The 21,060-nt window shown below is 44.7% G+C and overlaps 1 protein-coding gene across 1 annotated transcript in view; it reads left to right on the top strand.

Moving 5' to 3' along the window:
• The window catches only part of satb2 (SATB homeobox 2), a 217,625-nt gene extending 198,060 nt beyond the window's left edge, over nucleotides 1-19,565 (top strand). The window contains exon 10 of the mRNA XM_070874828.1: nucleotides 19,107-19,565. Coding sequence (XP_070730929.1) covers nucleotides 19,107-19,565 — 459 coding nt within the window. The remainder of the gene's footprint in view (nucleotides 1-19,106) is intronic.
• The last annotated feature ends 1,495 nt before the right edge of the window (nucleotides 19,566-21,060 follow it).

Below are 21,060 nucleotides of genomic sequence, written 5' to 3'. Positions count from 1 at the left end.
TGCTATTTTTACTCTGACTAGCATGTGGCACTGGTAGCAATCCTGAGATTACTACCTTTGAGGTCCTACTTTTTAATTTAACTTCTAGCTAGCTCCCTAAATTCAGCTTGTAGGACCTCATCCCACTTTTTACCGATATCGTTGGTACCCATATGTACCACGACAACTGGCTGTTCACCCTCCCCCTTAAGAATGCCCTGCAGCCGCTCCGAGACATCCTTGACCCTTGCACCAGGGAGGCAACATAACATCCTGGTGTCTCAGTTGCGACCGCAGAAATGCCTATCTATCCCCTAGAATCCCCTACCACTATAGCTCTCCCACTCTTTTTCCTGCCCTCCTGTGCAGCAGAGCCACCCATGGTGCTATGAACTTGGCTGCTGCTGCCTTCACCTGGTGAGCCATCTCACTCAACAATATCTGTTTTGGAGAGGAGATGACCGCCGGGGAGTCCTGCACTGTCTTTCTACTCCTGCTCTGCCTGATGGTCACCCATCCCCTATCTGCCTTTGTAACCTTTACCTGCTGTGTGACCAACTCACTGAATGTGCTTTCCACGACATACTCAGCATCGCGCATGCTTCAGAGTGAATCCATCCGCAGCTCCAGTGCCGTCATGCGGCCTAACAGGAGCTGCAGCTGGATACACTTCCTGCATACATAGTCGTCATTTCCCACATGGCATAGGAGGAGCATGACACAGGTCTGGGCTCTCCTGCCATGACCTAACCCTTAAAATAACCTAATTTGGCAACAATGCCAAAGGGTTCTTACTGACAAGATAAGGAAAAAAGAAAAACTTCTCACCAATCAATCACTTACCCTCTTGGCTGTGATGTCACACTTCGTTTTCTTTTCCTCCCAAGTTGGGGAGTCAGCACCGGTGGGGAAAACAAGACAAAGCAACACCTCTCGCTCCCACTTGCCCGAACTCTCCCACTTACCAAACTCTTACCTTTGCACTCTGAGCTCCTGCTGCACTCCAAAGGAATGGTGATATATGTCCAAGTCAGCATGGGTGTGTGACTTGGAGCTGATGGTGTTCCCACAATATTGCTGCCCTTGTCCTTCTTGATGGTAGATCTCACAAGGGATTTCTCCTAATTTAAAAGCTACTTTTCCCTTTTTAAGTAATTTTAGTGAGCTTTTTTTCTCATTAACACAAGGGATATCAATGATGAGAAATCAAACTAATTTCTACTTTGAGCACCCAGTGCAGCAAGCAGTTTTCACAAAATGTAATCTGGGGTTTCTGGGGTTGGAACAACGCAGCCTGTGGAGGAGTAGTGAATGACCGACTGCAACTTCACGATTTCCATGTTAGGCTGCGCGGTCAGTTTTAAAGGCAAAATGGCGGCGAATGCTGCCAGCTCATTGTCATCAGGACTGCAAATTCCAGGCCAATAAAGACAAAACTTACTAACTGTATAAATATAAATTCACTTTTTAGCTAAACTATCCAAGCATAGCTGGTCTAGTTCTTCTGCTACTGCCTGGTTGTATGACAGAATAAGAAAGAGAGAGGTGATGTCCTCCCCCTTAAGTTTGTGAGATGGGGTTTTTTTTACCCACTGAGCCATCAAAATCACGGTCCTGATTGAAATATCTTCCCCTTGATTTGGGAGCATGAGGCTCCCAAATATTTGCCTCAGTCAATGCACTCACTGTGCAAATGGACTGAAGTGTTCATCTGATCTCTCAGGGGGACATCTTCTCACAATGGTGTGGAGAATATTTCCATCCTCTCCTAATTCATAGGCTTCTCTGTTTCACACACTACCATCAACCAAGAAGGCAAGAAGATGACCGATTATTCTCAGACCTCTAACAGTGCTGATCTGAAAACAGTTGCTAAGAGGTGTGGGAGAGTGGTCTGGGTGATTAACTCTCATTTTCCCTGTCGTTCTATCGTCACTCCTTGTTCTCGTTAATGGCACAGCTGAAGCTGGACACAAATGTGAACTTTTTTAGCTACACCCTCCCCACCATAGCATGGTACTGATGCTGCTGTCTGCGGCATCGATCTATTTTACTTTAAGTCCATGAAAGGCCGAGAAAAGAAGATACAAAACTTTAAGGGGGGGCGAAATTGGCCCTTTTTATAGCCCCCATACCACCTCCGGGAGGCATGGCAGCTTTCGCCCGGGCCAGCGGGCGCTACCGCCTCCCAGGAAATTATCCAGGAGGTTGCGGAGGCGCTACCTTGGCAGCGGCGCGCGCCGTGGTTAGCGCCCTGGGCCGCCGCTCAACCGGCGATGACGTCATTGCCGTGTGCGGCGACCGTTCACTGCCCCGCACAACCCCTTAAAGCCCCACAGGGGAAATAGCCTCGTAGGCCGTGAGGCTGGCGTGGGCGGATGTCAATGCAGATCACGAAGCTGGCGGACATCTGGTCTTGGGGCAGTGATTAAAGGGGATGGAGTCTGCGCCTCGGGCGACTCTTGGGTTGGCTAGACGATGGTGGCTCTAGCGTGGTCTGGGCCACCATCGTGCAGCCTGGCTCTCCGTCTTGGGTGCCGGGCAGCTGGCCCGGTCGCATGCTGCTCTCATGACCCAACTGGTAACCATCAGAGGCCCTGCAGAGTGTGCAGCGCCCCTCCCCTTTAATCGAAGGGGAGGGGCATTGAAGCATGTCAGTGCTACGTGGAGCATCCGCATAGTGCTTCCCTCAGCACCCCAGTAGCGCCCGGGACCCGCTCCTAAAGGAAGTGGAGCGTAAGAGATTGCGCGCCATTTCCTTTCAGGGGTGGTAAGGACAATTCCGCGTCAGGAGCGGGACTTCCACACTGGGCTCAAAAAGTCCCGGTCCTGGAAGTTTACTGCCCCAATCAGGGCCCGGGGCAATTTTGCCCCCCAAATGTCTGTTTCAATTTAATAAATTAGCATTTAAAAATGTTTATACACCAGATTCCATTGAGTAATGGAATTGAGAAGAGAGGGCAACCTCATAAAATCCCAGTGCAGTGGCTGTGAGAGCTTTGGCTCACTTTAGAATGAGGAGGTATCTTTAGAAGGAGGTGTGGTGGGAGGAACATGGTGAGTGGTATTTGCAGAAGGAGGTGAGGTGGGAGGGCATGGTGAGAAGTATTTATAGAAGGAGAAAATATGGGTGACAGTGAAGGAGATCATACTAAATAATGGTCACTTATCATCAAATGAGCCAACAGAAAATCACCTTTTTGCTCACTGATAATGACCTTACGTGGTTCCAGGCTATGTTTATCTTTTTATTCGATCCATTGTATACTTGAAATTCACAAACCTTGTCAGTCAGCCTATCTTTCTTCGTCTGCACTGAAAGAGCACAGCTAGTTCATTGAGCCGATAGAAGATGAAAGCCTTGGTGATGTACCAGATACAAGTCTTACTTGGAATGAATGCACTATTAGATGAGAGACCCACTTCTGCCTGGCTGACTGTGTTGAGTTTTGTTCTGTTCCCAGCCAGGCCACCTGGTGGGTTGCCTCATGAAGAGCCAGGTATGTCACCCCAAGGGGAAAACTTGACTTTGTCTGTCTCGCCCTGCAGCAAGCCCACATCCGATCGGCTGAGCACGGAGTGGCACTGGGATCAGCAGTCATAAGAGAGTCCGTGACCCGTTCGCCCACACTGCCGGCTGAAGGAGGATGCTTGAAGGTGAGCTTTCTTGTATTAGGTAGGGGAATATGGTGATCATAATGAAAACTGGAATATAGTAAATGAACAAAACTGAAACATTATAAAATGGTTTCAAAATAATAAATGCATCAGCTGGGACAGGAATAAATGGATTGTGCAGAACGCAGATATAGTTGCAGACAATCTTATTCAAGGTAATCTGGTAGCAGGGATACAGCTGTGGTACCTGCTGTCTCTGTCCCATATGGAGGCAGGCAACCATGTCATATGCAATGGCTCTGTTCCCTGAAAACTCCAGGATCTCGCATAGCAATGCACAGCTGTAAATTAGCAAAATGTTCGAGTTATACAAGGCCACATACAGCAATGGTGAGATCTAGAATTTTATGCAAATGAAGGCACTGATCATTTTCATTGCTAGCTCAGGCACAACGGTTAAATTCATACCACTCGTGCAGTAAATTTTTTGTTAATCGGTGGCTGCTCATTTGAATAATTTATTCAGGTGCAGGGACTGGGACTACTTTCTTAACCACCCCCCCTTAGCCCCCAGATCTACCAAAGTCACTGCATTGAAAACAGTGAACAGAAATATGTTTTAAAATCAGCAAGTTTAAGCTGGGTATGAAGTGAGGGACTTGTCCCTCTAACTGATAAAAGGCTTTAAAGCTATTTATTAATATTTGGAGTGCCCAAATGTTACGTAACTAGAAACAAAAAGTAGCTCTGTAGAATGTTATTAAAATATTCTGTAGCTGTGGGCCCAAATTTCCCCATGAGTTTTTTTTGGTGTAACTTGATTTTTCTGGTATATCTTTTTAGTTGCAAATATGGCCATTTAATTTGCATCAGTATAAGTGAGTTAGTTAGGTTTTTTGTTCGGTCAGTTTTTTTTTTCAAAAGGAGGCATTCCCAGCCACTTACACCATTTAGGCCAATTTGGTCAGAAAAAAATTGTACTAAACTAACTTAGGCCATCTTATGTGTCCACTTTTGTCTGCACAGAAAGACTTTGCTTACAGTTAAGGAATTGGCGCAAGTAACTACATTTAAAGCACCACCAAGCACCAAACAAAGCACAAAAAGTAATAAGCAATTAATTAACAAATAAAATAGAAGGAACCCTACCCCTAAAGCACCAAGACCAAAGTAATAAGCAATCAATAAATAAAAAATAAAAAAATAGAAGGAACCCTGCACCTAAAGCACCAAAATCAATCAGTAAATAACAAATAAATAAATAGAAGCCTTACCTTAGGGAACGCAGCGGGCCGCCGATGAGGGAGCCCATTCGGACAGGGCTAGGGATGGCGTGCTTCAGCCCCTCCCACACAGCCTGCAGCACGCGTTTGCCGAAACAGCCTGCCAGGAGCTCCTGCACATGCGCGCAGACTCTAGCGCATATGTGCAGAGGTCCCGGCACTGTTTTTAGCGCTGGGATCTGGCTCTGCCCCCAATCCATTGGGCCACACTGCGCCACGATGGAGGAGTGGCTGTGGAGCGGCCAAAATATGGAGGTCTTTTTTCGGCGCGCTTGGAGGCGGGCAAAAGCAGCGCAGCTCGAGTGAGGGCACCAGAAAAAGTGGTTAGGGAAATTTGGGCCCACAGTATCTGTAAATCTTTAATTATCTGCTAGCTTGAAAATACTGGTTAGGTTAGAGCAAAAGGTTTTTAAGTGGGAAATATTGAAACACCTTTCACATTTTCAGTCACCCAGGTACAATAAAATAAAATTAATGAAAATAATATTTTCTTCAAATTTCATATTTGTACCATACATGTTGCTTATGAACAAAATATTTGGTGGCAAACAGTTCAATACAAAGATTACAAGTGCCACCGTGATGGGCTGAATGGTCTCCTCCTGCGCTACATCATTCTTTGAGTTCTATGATTACCGTACTTCTGACAAGGACAGACACAGCTGGTGTGTGCTTCTGGTCTTTGAGTTATTCAGTCACTGTCGCTCATGGAATAACTCTGTATCGAATCTCTTTTGATTAAGTATCCTTCATATATTCACTGAGTTTTAGTACAATTTGACCTACCAGTTTGCAATAACTGACATTAACTAACATTGAACTAAGAGTTTTGTGAATATCTAGGAAGGGAGAGGTTACCACCTCACCTTAACACAAAGCGAAGGTGGAAAAGTTGAGTCAATAAAACTACCAACATATATATTATATATATATATAGATATATACTCGCAGATATATATACACTCACATACATATATACGGACAGGCGGATAGACAAAAATACACATACTCGTTTACAGACACGCACATATACATATACGCACATTCCTGTTTGAATTAATTATTGCCCATTGGATCCTATACACCATTCACTAATTTGAAAGAAAAAAAATAAGATAGTATTTCAAAGTTTTACAAATTGTCTGAATCTCAAACCACAGAACCAAACACCTTCCAAATTCAATTTAAAATCAGAATGCCAATTAATCTGGCCAGAAGTGAGTACAGTCTTTATACTATGGTCAAAATAAAAATTCTAAAATTTGAGGGACTAAAGCAAAACATAGTATTGGTATTAATTATCAAACATTCTCACTCACCAGATTTGGTAGGGAACAGACAGTCATTGGGCCAGAATTTGCTGCCGTAATAACGGCGAATTTAATGCACACATTTAATGTGTAAATCATCCAGCAACGTGTGGCAAGGAAGAGAGACTTTGTTAATTGCAAATCATCACAAGTTGCTGGAGGATTTGTGCCACTCCGCCATTAGCCTCATGAAAACAACAGCTCGCCATCAGACTCCCTTGAGTTTCAAGAAGTTGCTGCATTTGCACGTTAATTACTAATTAAACTCACTGCAAAAAGTTAGGGCTGCTATTTAACAGTGTACGTACCTTTTTAACTGTGAGATTTATGAAAGGGAACAATTTACACTGTGGCGTCTCATTCCTACAGCTAGTAGTTTGTTGTTAGAGATTTTTTTATATTTAAAATGTTGAAGTTTTTTGATTTTGTTTTTTTACTTTTCCTTTATGTCTCTTTTCTCTCTCTTAATCCAATCTTTATTACCCTCTCTTTAATTCTCTTTCTGAACTTGATTTGACTCTGATTTACTCATGATCTTTTTGAATGGCGGAGCAGGCTCGAGGGGCTAGATGGCCTACTCCTGTTCCTAATTCTTATGTACTTATGTTCTTACCCTATTTTCTCCTCCGTCATTCCTCTATTTATTTCTCTATCTTTAAATCTCATTGGTTAAGAAGTTAGACTGTTGCTCCCATCACTCACAAGGTCCAAGATCCCTCGTGCTATTATCAGCTGGCACATCCAGCAACTTGCAGCACAAAAGTTTTTCGAGCCGAGGAGTGAGGGAAACAGTTGAACTAATGGGGCATGCCACAAGATGCCCTGCTCCAGCAAATTCTGGGCCAATGACTAGCCTAAGAAATATATTAAAATTTGCCTACATGTACATCAAATGCAGTTGATGTAAAAGACTCAAGTCCACTAATGGCCATCACTGAATAACATCACCAACCCCATGTAACCCGCATGGTTCACCAGGATTCTGAGCACTATGGCATAATTCAGGAACTATCCCACATTGAAATATATTCAATTTATACCAGATTCATTAAAAAAAATTAAACATAATTGGGTCGTTTAGATTTTAATTGAACCACAAATGAATGTTGAGTGGTTTAAACCATGTGACTGGTAGAAATCAAATTGCACCAATCATAAACTACCACCACCAACCAGACCACACATGTGGCAAGGAACGCATGAGGTTGGGTTATATGGGAATCATATTGAAAGTGTTTTGAGATTCACCCCCAACTAAGTTTAAAGCAAGTAGTCACCTGAATCTAATTTACAATTCAGTGTTTAGCATTTTGAAATCGCCAACTAAGACTGCAGTCCCACCTGCAAAATAAAACTGGAAGCCACCCACTGATTGTTCCTTATTTCATATGTAAAATTCCATGATAACCCGCGTTCCATAAAACTAACATAACGCCAGTACATATTACAACTTTCCTAAAAGTAATCATTCAATATCATACTTCCTTTCCTGCAGGCATGTGTTGTTATATTTCACACATGGCTCCCAGCTGCTTTTAATTATGGTGTTCAGAACATTATCCCCTTTATCTTCTTTTTTTTCCCTCTTATCTTTTTTTAATCGGTGTACTCCTGAAACATTACTATTTAGAGTTAAATTTCATTTCTAGCAAAAGGAGTTAACATCTGATGTCTGCTGCTGGAGAAATTGCATTTCTTCAACCTTTCATTTGCCTTGATGTCTGCCATACTTTATAAATAATTTCTTAATTATTACCACACCCGTGACTTAAGCACTAATAAAATGCACAAAGAATGTCACCCAGAATATAGCAGTTGTGCTTAAGAAACAAAATAGACACACAGTCTGCATTAGGAATGAATTCTTTGTCTTCAATTATACAACACCTTTTCTCTATAATTTGGAAGAATCCAATCTTGTGATGGTTCCTCCAGAGTTTTAAATACAGTTATTCTATTATTTTGCCAACGCCCACTTTTTTTTTGTTGATTACTTGAAGATGCAGCAGGCGTCCCTTTGTCTCCTTTAAGTTGTTTGCCACTCTACTGCCACCACTGGGTTTGAGAAAAGCGATGTTTTATTGGAAAACTTCCAGCAAACTTGGTTGCAATCATAAGTGTAAATTTGTAAATGAAACCCCTATGTATCTTAAAGTGCAGCACCTTAAAGAAGATTCCATTAACTTTTATTTGAAGTCAAGTACAATCCCGATAATGAGGCCAAACAAATGTCTTAAATTGGGCGGGAGGCTCGAACAGGACATCAGAATCTCCCTCCTTTCTGTCACTCCTTCGCTTGAGGATCCTGATCTCCTGTGTGTGAAGAATGTGTTTGTTGCTCGCTGATGAGTGAAAGAAAGCAAGAGAGAACAGATATCCCCCACATATAGCGACGGTGAAAACCCTCTATTATAATTTTTGTTTCCTGAGTTTTAAGAATGCTGACATGACAGCAATGAATGCTGGGATAGCTCTGCCTGCATAGCTGTCTCTTATCTCTGTCACTGGTGAGCAAGGGAAAATACCTGCAACTTCCATGGCTACACAGGTATGAAGAGCAAAAGGAAAATACAGAAACAGAAAGACAGACAGAGAAAACATGATACGAAAGAGAAAAATGCATTAACACCACATGGATGTCCTCTGCAGTGAATGTGATGGATGTAGCTTGCCATTTTTGGCAATGTTTTTGGTGTAATTGGAACACATTATAGAGAATCTTACAACACAGATTTGTTTAATATTCACAGCTCAGCTGATAGCACCCGAAAAACTGAAGATAAAAGGAAATAGGGCAGAAATTGCTCCTCTCCTTAAGGCTTGTTACCACCGCAAATTGGTGGCCATGCTGCGGAGTGGAGTGACCGCCAACCTTTTGTGGAATGGCTGCTGATGGCCTAATTGCCCTCCCGAGGTTTCTGGGCAGTGCCCTGATTTCGCCCCCCCCCCCCCTTTTACTGCTGCCGATCGATGGTAAGCGCGTTATCACCGCACACTCCGCTGATCTAGCCTCCCCCACCCGCCCCCCTCACCGCCCGACGCCGACATCCCCCTCTGAAAATCTTCCACCCGTTCGCCCAGCTGTGCCAAAACCTGTTTTTTCCTAGTGGTCCAGTGAGGCTGTGGCCTTCTGCAACAGCGGTGCTGCTTCCGTTAAAGGGGAGGATGCACAGCCGCTGCCGCCATGATTTTTTTTGTTGGCCAACTGCCATGTCGGCCCAACAATTATGCCCCCGGGTTCGGCTGGGCTGCCAACAGGCAGCCGAGCATCCCTTCTTGCATGCCAGGCCACTGCCAGGCCGAAAGCCTCTCTGGTGGCCCAGTGGGCCGAAGTTTTTAAATCGTGGAGACTCTCCCCTTTAAGTGAAGGGGAGAGCAGTGGTGACGTGGCGCCGTGATGATGTCATTGTGCCGGTCACTCTGCTCCGCCCCTCTCGTGTTATCACCACCCCCATTAAGAGCGACTTCAGGATCCAAGGATAAAAAACCAACAAAGAACAGAATGTCGCTCAAGAGGCGACCTGAACCACAGCTGTGGTAAAAACCATTCAAATTGGGGGCATGCGCCCCCGTTTTGGGCGGGGGAAATTTCTACCCCAATGTCTGAAAAACAATATAACATTATAGAAAATAAATTGTAATTAAACCCCAACCATTTCTTCTGAAATGATTGAAGCCTCTCCTGTGTTCTACTGTGCCTGCGCATTGTAGCAGAGCGGGGAAGTCCGCGATCATTAGTGGTGGTGTTGTAGTCAAGAGTGGCAGGAAGTGGGAATTGACAATTGCTCTTTCAAAATCCAAAAGATACTGTACATTTTATCATCATCAGTTTTGACAGAAAATACAATCTGCTTCAAACAAATCATGCCATCTGACTCTTGTTGGGCTATTGCTCTCCTGAAGGCCTGGCTCTTGCTGTGGTATGGTATGCAGGAGTATGATTCTCTTGAAGACACTGGGACATGGTTTTCTTTGTGGGCCTTGTCTGTTGCTGTATATGGTTCTCCTGAAGGTACTAACTCTCAGGGATATGGCGTGACTTTTTATTTTGTGGGATTCTCCTGAAGGTGCTTTGTGTTGTTTTGTATGGTTCTCTCAAAAGCTGACAGTGGTTGTTCTTCGGATCTGTTTTGACAGAGTGCTGCACTGTTGGAGGCACTAAATCAAGGCCCTATCTTTTCTCTCAGGTGGACATAAAAGATCCCTTAGGACAATTCAAAGAATTACATAAAATTGACAGCATAGAAACAGGCCATTCGGCCCAACAGGTCTATGCCCATGTTAATGCTCCACACAAGCCTCCTCCCATGTCACTTCATTTAATCCTATATTCCTCATGTGTTTATCTAGCATCCCCATAAATGCATTTGTCTATTCGCCTCAACCATTCTGTGCAGTAGCGAGTTCCACAATTTCACCACTCTCTGAATAAAGAGGTTCCTCATGAATTCATTCAATTACTTAGAATATACAGCACAGAAACACACCATTAGGCCCAACCAGTCCATGCTGCTGTTTGTGCTCCACTTGAGCCTCCTCCCATCTTCCCTTATCTAACTCTATCAGCATAAGTAACATCACACTAACATCAGTGTCCTCGTCCAGGCTAACATCCCCAGCATTGAAACACTGACCACACTCGATCAGCTTCGCTGGACAGGCCACATAGTTCGCATGCCAGACACGAGACTCCCTAAGCTAATGCTCTAAGCGGAGCTCCTTCATGGCAAACGAGCCACAGGTGGGCAGCGGAAACGTTACAAGGACACCCTCAAAGCCTCCCTGGTAAAGTGCGACATCACCACTGACACCTGGGAGTCCCTGGCCGAAGACCACCCAAGGTGGAGAAAGTGCATCCGGGAGGGCACTCAGCACCTCGAGTCTCATCGCCGAGAGCATGAAGAGGTCAAGCGCAGGCAGCGGACGGAGCATGCGATAAACCAATCCCACACACCCCTTCCCTTGGCGAATATCTGTCCCACCTGTGACAGAGTCTATGGCTCTCGTATTGGATTGTACAGCCATCAGAGAACTCACTTCAGGATTGGAAGCAAGTCTTCCTCGATTCCGAGGGACTGCCTATGATGATGATGATTCCCTTTTCTCTCATATGCTTATCTAACCTCCCCTCAAATATATCTATACTATTCACCTCAACTCCTCCCTGTGGTAGCGAATTCCACATTCTCGCAGAGAAGATGTTTCCACTCATGGGGGAATCTAGAACTTGGGGACATAGTTTAAGAATAAGGGGTTGCCCATTTAGAACTGAGATAAGGAGGAATTTCTTCTCTCAGAGGGTTGTAAATCTGTGGAATTCTCTGCCATACAGAGCTGTGGAGACTGGGTCATTGAATATATTTAAGGTGGAGATAGACAGATTTTTGAATCATAAGGGAGTGAAGGGTTATGGGGAGCGGGCAGGGAAGTGGAGCTGAGCCCAAGATCAGATCAACCATGATTTATTAAATGGCGGAGCAGGCTTGAAGGGCCAAATGGCTTACTCCTGCTCCTATTTCTTATTCTTACGTTCTATCAGGTCACCCCTCAGTCTTCTCTTTTCTATTCTAGAGAAGAGCTGGTGAGTTCTCCCAGTGTCCTGGCAAACATTCATCCCTCAACCACCAAAACGTCATTTATTTCATTTTTGTTTGTGGGATCTTGCTGTGTCCAAATTGGCTGCCAGGTTTTCTATATTTCGACAGTGACTACAGTCAAAAGTACTGTATTAGCTGTGAAGTGCCTTAGGACATCCTGAGGTCGTGAAAGGAGCTATATAAATGCAGGTCTTTCATTTTTCTTGTGTACAGTTCTCCTGAAGGCACTGACTGTGTGTATGGATCTTCTGAAGGCACTGACTGTGTGTGTGGTTCTCCTGAAGGCAATGAATGTTGTTATATATGATTCTCCTGTGAGTACTTCGCTAAAATGGTCATTCTTCAGGCTACTTAGCTTGAGACCATCACTGTCAAACTCAATGCTGTTCTCACCTAACATTTATATATTCAATCAGGAGTGAGTGTATATGATCATAATTGAGAACCTTGGCTGATCTTCTACTCCTTTGTGCAAAGCTGAGATGAACAATTAAATATGTCCTTCCACACATCAACTAAGACATTCTCGGAATCAAACTGGAAAGCTGCTCTGAACGGCTCAGTATCACACCAGGTGGAGTCTAATTACTATAGGCCGAGAAATTCATCTCGGGCGGTGGCACAAACCGGGCGGTATCAGATCGGCTGCTCTATATACGCAGCGCCTGATACTCAGGTCCATTAATCAGGTGCTGCATATAACGGGCACGTGCTGGAGGAGGAGAAGGAGAGCTCCTGACGTTGCTGAAGGAGGAGGTCACCTGTGGGGAAGGAGAGGCCCAGCCATTGTTGAGGACTGGCCCAATCGCCATTGGAGGAGTGAAGGCCCGCAGCCGCTGGACCACCATTGACGACGAGATCCAACACCGCCTCCAGTGCGCCAGTGCAACCTTCGGCTGCCTGAGGAAAAGAGTGTTTGAAGACCAGTCCCTCAAAACTCCCACCAAGCTCATGGTCTACAGCGCTGTAGTAATACCTGCCCTCCTGTATGGTTCAGAAGCATGGACCATGTACAGTAGACACCTCAAGTCGCTGGAGAAATACCACCAACGATGTCTCCGCAAGATCTTACAAATCCCCTGGGAGGACAGACGCACCAACATTAGTGTCCGCGACCAGGCCAACATCCCCAGCATCGAAGCACTGACCACAATTGATCAGCTCCGCTGGGCAGGCCACATTGTCCACATGCCAGACACGAGACTCCCAAAGCAAGCACTCTACTCGGAACTCCTTCACGGCAAATGAGTCAAGGTGGGCACCGGAAACGTTACAAGGAGACCCTCAAAGCCTCCCTGATAAAGTGCAATATCCCCACTGACACCTGGGAGTCCCTGGCCAAAGACCACCCTAAGTGGAGGAAGCGCATCCGGGAGGTCGCAGAGCACCTCGAGTCTCATCGCCGAGACGACGCAGAAACCAAGCGCAGGCAGCGGAAAGAGCGAGCGGCAAACCAGTCCCACCCACCCCTTCCCTCAATGACTATCTGCCCCGCCTGTGACAGAGACTGTGGCTCTTGTATTGGACTGTACAGCCACCTAAGAACTCATGTTAAGAGTGGTAGCAAGTCTTCCTCGATTCCGAGGGACTGTCTATGATGATGATAATGGGCAGCCGATCCAATATCCTCTGTTTTACATCACCACCCAAGGTGAATTTCTAGCCCTATCTCCATTTAATGATTATCTTAATCTTGCAGAGTAATGCGAAATTTAATAGATCAAAAAGCCATAATGTGTGAGAAACTGATCTTTTCCATTGCCTTCCAATCAGTGTCAGCAGGCAACAAACTTCAAACGGAAAAGAACCGATGATTGACTACTGAAGCCAGACATTGTCATGTATTCTATGTGGTTACTGCTGATACTATTACAAGGTGTGCCACCAGAGGGCATTGCAGTGAGAGACTTGTAAGTTACCTGTATACGTGTGCCAGGCTGAGTATAAAAGGCAGGCCACCATGTGTGATCCTCACTCTGGAGTTACAGTAAATGGACTAAGGTCACTACAGTTCAAGCACAACACATTGTCTCGTGGAGTCATTATTAGAGCATCTGAAGACATAACAATTGGCGACGAGATTACGGACCTTCATGCGAAAATGGCTAACTTTGATATGTTGCAGCAGTTCACCGATGGTGATGATTGGGACGCCTTTGTGGAGAGGCTCGACCATTTCTTCACAGCAAAAGACCTGGCAGGTGACAATCCGGCCACACTGGCTGATAAGCGCAGAGCTATCCTGCTAACCAGTTGTGGGCCCACCGTATATGGCCTCATCAGGGACTTGCTGGCACCAGCGAAGACAACAACCAAGATGTATGAGGAGCTTGTAACGCTGATCCAAGAACAACTCAAGCCCAAAGAGAGCATCCTCACAGCCAGACACCGGTTTTATACCCACCGACGGCCCGAAGACCAGGAAATCGCAAAATATGCTGCAGACCTCAGGAGGCTGGCGGCACCATGTGATTTTGGCAACCACCTCATCAAAGCGCTGCGGGATATCTTTGTCATCGGAATCAGCCATGAGGGCCTTCTTCATAAGCTACTATCTGCGGTTACCAAAGTCACACTGCAGAAGGCCATCTCCGTGAGCCAAACATTCATGACCTCAACCTGTGGCTCTAGGTGGATGATTCATCCTCAGGACTCAAACCCGGCAAGTACTGTGCGCAGAGTGGTGCCTGTTAGAGGTTGGACTAAAGAACGTGAATCTTCTCAGGGGAGAGAGAACAGGCCCCGGAGTCCTTTAACTCAGAGTCCGCCGGGGGGAGGCTAATCGAGTAGCACCATGCTGACGTTGCGGAGGGAATCACAGGGCTCACCAGTTGCGTTTTAAAGACTGTGTGTAAAGGCTGCAGCACAAAGGGCCACCTCCAATGAATGTGTAAAAGAAATATGACTCACCGTGTTGATGAAGAGTCTTCAGATGGCCATGAATCCAACGCGGATTATGAAGCGATAGCCAGAGCGGCAGCTCAGCCCCACGATGAGGTATATAGCATGTTTACCTGCAACACAGAATGTTTTGGATGGAAGTCGAGGATGGAAGTCGAGATAAATGGCGTTCTAGTCTTCATGGAAGGGGACACAGGGGCGAGCCAATCAGTAATTAATCAAGAAGCCTTTGAGAGGCTATGGGACAATCAAACTGAATGACCCAAGTTGGACCCAGTTCAAGCAAAGCTGCGCACCTACACCAATGAACTTATCCCAGTTGTTGGTACTGCGCATTTAAAGGTACTCCATGACGGCGTGATGCACAAGTTATCCCTGTGGATTATTGCAGGTGATGGACCAACACTATTCGGAAGAAGGTGGATGGAGAAGATCCATTGGAGCTGGGAAGATTTCATCCCTCCAGCGATCGACCTCCCCCACGCTCAGAAGGAAAGCAAACCCCCACCTGAGGTTGGATCCGGCACCAGAGAGCAGGCCAGCACAGCACCCGAGGCACAGACCGCTCAGCATGACTGTGTGGAGATGATCCAGCTGAGACGACCCGAACGCACCTTCCGGGCTCCAGTGGCAGGACTCCAGAGGAAGAAAATCGGATCCAGAGGCGACTTCCCAGCTTCGGTGACAGAACCTGGGGAGAAGAGGATCACAGCAGTTGACATCGTGGATGGAAAAAAGATGGTGCCCAAACCACGAGGTGAGGCGCTGCAGAAAAAGATGGTGTCAGCCGGACCACGAGGTGCAGCGCTGATGGAGCAAAACGTGGCACCAAGCGAAGAAAAGGATTGGGGTAAAGATAGCAAGGCTCTCTTAAAGGAGGCCCACAACTCACCACACTTACAGGGACAGTTCCACACTCTCAATGTAACAGCAACTGTGAGTTCGATGTAAAATGTGTAATTGATGATCAGCGTTGTGTACATGCAATAAGCAAGGAAAAGCCGTGTGATCGGAGCTACAGGTTATTTGCAATAAGTTGTGCGATGTAGGATGTCAACTGCATACAATCAGTGCAGTGGACAAACACCCATTGGGAACACACAGGTCCAGCGAGCTACCCAATGCTGTAGTCTGCATCCCTGGGACTAAAGTGATGCACCATGGAGTGTGGCCACAAGCAGCTAATATATACAAGCTGCAGAGCAAGCGATCTCAGGAGGGCAACGGTATTGATACCCTGCCCCCGATCGGCTCCACCTCTCAGGCACCGGATAGCACCAACCGCCACGAGCCTGAAAGAGCAAACTGTGCTGAGCCCAGTTTTGTCCACAACCTGGGGCCGGTTTTAACCATATCCATTCGGCTAAAACTAGGCAGATGGGCAGTTAAAATCTTCCAGGTAATTTACCCGCCTTGAGGTGCCTTGATGCCACCGACCATGATTTTTACACAGACTTCTCGATGGACGGCTAAGCTTCCCGCCTAAAGCCGGTGGGGACCTTTAAGTATGTAGATTGGGGTCCGATGATGTAATTGGGTCCCAGCTAGCAATTTTAATTATGATCTGACTGGGGAAGCCACAGTGGCTTTCCTGTCAGACTGAACCAGGTCAGAAGTGTATCGGGACATGAATAGGACCTGATAGGTATGTTTTTTCACTTTTCTTTGCGGGCTAGGAAGAGCAGAAATGTTCCTCTGGGCTGCACAAGGAATGTTTAGGGCTCCCCTGCAGCAGACTCCTCGCCGTTTCCTCCCACGAGACCCTCCAGAAACCCCCTGTACCTGCAAGGGTGCCCAATGTTCTGTAGGCTGACAGCCACTTTCCATCCATTCCAGGTACAAAGTGCACCTGGGAGTTAAAATCGTTTGGGCCTGATTTCTTCAGCAGTGGGTGAGTTTATCTCACCTCACCACCCACCTGCCCAGAGTTAGAATCGGGGCTCCAATGTTTATATACATGCATTTTCCAGCAGAATCACTTGTTAACAGTCAGGATCAAGAATCCTGGATAATTTATCCCCTTCCTGTCCCAAATGCATTGAGGGCAGTCGTATTCTCCCAACTGCTAGCATTACGGAGATTAGCTAACTCAGCACAGACCAGGGACTGAATTTGGAATCTTTTGGATTGTGTCGTTCAGTTCCAAATTAGGAAGCTCTTGCAACAACTGAACCATCAGTGGAGTCTTCTTATTTCTCCAATACTATTCATCACAATGGCCATTATCTGGTCAGTGTTGGGGTGGATGTTGCACAAACATTAAATGAATGGGTGTAAAGTTTTGCTCCTTGTCTGTAACCTCCTTCAGCTCTTCAACCCTCCGAAATCTCTGCGCTCCTTCAATTCTGGCCTTTTGTGCATTCTTGATTTTAATCGCTCCACCATCAGCTGCCGAGGCCCTAAGCTCCGGAATTCCCTCCCTAAACCTCGCTGCATCTCTCCCTCTCTCTCCACCTTTAAGACGCTCTTTAAAATCTACCTCTGTCCTTTTGTGGTTTGGTGTCAAATTTTGTTTGATAGCGCTCATGTGAAGTGCCTTTGGATGTTTTATCACATTAAAGGTGCTATATAAATGCAAGTTGTTGTAGTTGTGGTGCTGAAGTGATTGTCTGACAATAATCCCAATTTTCAGCCCCGCACCTCATCGACAGTCATTTCAGAAACCTTCAGAGTAAAAATGTATTACCACAGTCCTCGTGTAGTCAATATCTGTACAATATAATCTGCAGTCAATGTGATTTGATAATGGCTGCAAATAGAAACAGATAAAGTAAATCAGACATCAATCGAGATTTGTGATTAAGATCACTGTGAAAGTGGCTCATAGCTGGCACTGGGTCACAGATGAATAGAATCATGGTTTTCAGCTATGATCCATTACATGATGAGTCTGGCTCTCTGCTGGTGTCACTTTGGAATGCTGAATAAACAAAATGCTAGCTAGTTCCCCATGCAGAGGGAGGGAAAACTGGAAGGCAAGTTGCCCGCTTTCCCACCTCTCTTTGGAGGTGTTTTTATCCCTACTCGCTCAGCTGAAACCTGGCAGGTGAGCATTTAAAATTGCCTTTGCTCTTACCTGTGCAAAAACCATCATGATTGTAACATCTGCAATTTTAACCTGCTCTCCCGAGCAGGCAGCAGGGACACGAGCACGAAGCCAATAGGGTCCTTATTTATAAATGCATGTTGCAGCCCAATGATATCATTGAGACCTGACTCTAATTTTAACTCAGGCCACTCCAGAGACTTGAGCACATAAATCTAGGCTGACACTCCAGGGCAGTACTGAAGGAATTCTGCACTGTCGGAGGTGCCATCTTTCAGATGAGACGTTAAACCGAGGCCCTGTCTGCTCTCTCAGGTGGACGTAAAAGATCCCATGGCACTATTTCGAAGAAGAGCAGGGGAGTTATTCCCAGAGTCCTGGCCAATATTTATCCCTCAATCAACATCACTAAAAAAAACAGATTACCTGGTCATTATCATATTGCTGTTTGTAGGAGCTTGCTGTGTGCAAGTTGGCTACTTCATTTCCCACATTACAACAATGACTACACTCCAAAAGTACTTCATTGGCTGCAAAGTGCTTTGAGCTATCCAGTGCTGTGAAATGCGTTATATAAATGCAGTCTTTCTTCCTTTCAATACCTTCAGAAGGGAAGAAAAGCAATTAAACCTTTTTCTGTCTTAACCAATGACACGATTCTGTTCTATTTATATATTCCTGCTTCAGGTCAACATAACTCTCGCTCATCTTTAGTTATAAATCTTGACAATGCAACTACCTCAGTCCCAATTCTTCAAACTGAGATTGTAAAGTTGAAATTCAGATTGCAATGTTGATATCAGTCATATTTCAATGCGTGAATGGGTGAGAAACCATAGGCCAGGAAAGGAAAAAGGACTATCATAAAAATGTGTCTCAAAGTTGCTTATAAATCAAACTTAATTCTGAACTTTTGAAGGGAACATTCCATTCTATGGGCCACAGCATATGGAGCTGTTCTTAAGTAGCGCGGAAGTAGAGATGGGGGAGGGGAATAGATTAGGATGCAACGCAGATAATTATAGCTTCTGAAAGGAAATTAAACGTAGCTAAGACCCAAGGATAAGTTTCACTGCCTTGACATCAGTCTGTGCAAACTTGATTAAATATCTAAACCACCAAAGATGGACCAGTCCACAACATTTGACAGGTCTGTTGCAACTGAATTTGTCCATATTATTAATGTATTGATTTATTGCATATCCTACTGTGTAAACAAATCTTTAGAGGATTGATTTTACAATTAAAACAAAGCAAATCGGACCAAGAGAAAGAAAACAAAAGGTCTGCGAGCTGGTAAAGTGCCTATCAGAAAAGAATTAGCAGAAAAAATTGGGTCAGAAAGTAATTTTGTGTTTCTTCAATAATTTAGGTCCTGCACAGACAGCAATCCCAGCCTGCAAAGGACAGTTCACCCCCACGAGAGGACAAAGCCACTCAGCCACAAGCTTCTGAGGATAACTGTGCCAAAAAACCCAGATCACGTACTAAGATCTCCGTGGAGTCACTGGGCATCCTTCAGAGCTTTATCCATGACGTAGGCCTCTATCCTGACCAGGAGGCTATTCAGACCCTATCTGCCCAGCTGGATTTGCCCAAGCATACGATTATCAAATTTTTTCAGAACCAGCGTTATCACGTTAAGCATCATGGCAAATTAAAAGAGCACTTAGGAACCACAGTAGATGTTGCGGAATACAAGGATGAAGAGCTGCTTACAGAACCTGAGGAGAACGACAGTGAGGAAGGTTCTGAGATGTACACCATGGAGGCTGGAGAGGAAAACTTCAGCAAAACCAAAGCCAAACCTCCAGAGATCGACCAGAAATAATGTGAAACACACCAGCTAATGCATACCTACATAAAAGAGTATTGTCAGTTCTATGTACAGCTTTGTGTTATGCATTACGTACGTATGGAGTACAGCAGTATTGAATTTGCAGATCCAATCTAATGTTGCCTTGACATAGAATTCCAGAATTGACTTTGTTCACAGACTTTTGTGAGTCTTACAGACTGGGAAAGATTAAAATCACTTCAGAGTTTGCTCCACAACTCAATCCTGCACTAAATGTTAAATAAAGGAACATTGGGGACAAGTTTAAAAAGGACATTTTCTCAGAACTTACTCGGGACAAAGGTGTTTCTACAAAGTTCTGTGACTGTACACTGAAATGTAAAATGAAGGTTCACTAGGTTGCGTCCTCAAACTACTTTATGATGAGTTGTTTTTGCTTTTGATAAGCTGCCTGCTCTGGGGGTGTGGTGACTTTCAGTTTTTAAAATTCCTATTTATTTTCTAAGTTCATTCTGATATTTTAATATGGCTGCCTGCCAGGTGGCTATAAAAATATTTTGGGGTTTGTATTTTTCACAAGAAAAAACACCACTGCCAAAAAAAACTAATTTCAGTACATCAGCAAATGCAAAATACATCTATGAGAACGTACACAATTTCACAAACCTGCGTGTTTGGTGCTGTATGGTTCAGTCAGTTGTGTCTTTTCTTTTGTACCAAGTATTAATATTTTGATTTATGTCAAAAGAGGCAGGTATGGATATCAGTAGTGCCCAGGGATGTTGTACTCTTATACTGGAATCAGAGTCACGATGTGGATTTCTGCAACAGGGACTGAACTAACCACACTAGTTGAGCAGGAAAATAATAATAAAATGGGGTGTAAATAACATAATGATATTCAGTTGCACAATAATAAAAACTGAGGCCTAGTGGCCTCAAGATGTTTTATTATGTATGCAGACTGATATTTAAAAGTCCCGTGCTGTTCTTTATAAGCTTGGCACGTAGTCTTGTATGAATCATTTCCAAAGTTGGAAAATTAGTAGGCCATTAAGAGTTTGTAGTTTCTTTCACAGCCATCATCTCCATCACAATTTTCCTCTGTAGCCTTAAAATGATGCTATCGGATATTAGTGGACGAATTATACTAGCATTTGAATGTTTAACTCCTTCAATCTGAAATCCCTCTTTCTCTGCTATCTTAGTGGAAGCATTAAAGTAAAAAGTTTGAAATAAGTTAAGTTGGGAAAATGGAGTTGAGGTGCAGATCAGCCATGATCTAATTGAATGGTGGAGTAGGGCAGAGAGACTGAATGGCCTACTCCTGTTCCTAATGTTATTATGTTACTAAATGGGTTAACACTTCCACTAAAAGTGTGGAAAGAGGAACTTAAGATCAGCACCTTAAGTGCTTGTACGCTAATGATCCACAGCATAATTTCAGGGCCTTGTGCGGAACGCTAAGGAACAAGTCTGATATTAAATTGGCATTGCTTTCTAATGACAGTTTACAAAAAGAAAATTT

This window comes from Pristiophorus japonicus, chromosome 3, assembly GCF_044704955.1.
Source record: "Pristiophorus japonicus isolate sPriJap1 chromosome 3, sPriJap1.hap1, whole genome shotgun sequence".
NCBI classification, from domain to species: domain Eukaryota; kingdom Metazoa; phylum Chordata; class Chondrichthyes; family Pristiophoridae; genus Pristiophorus; species Pristiophorus japonicus.
The sequence above is the reverse complement of the archived record's forward strand: the minus strand, read 5'-3'. Positions and strand labels throughout refer to the sequence as shown.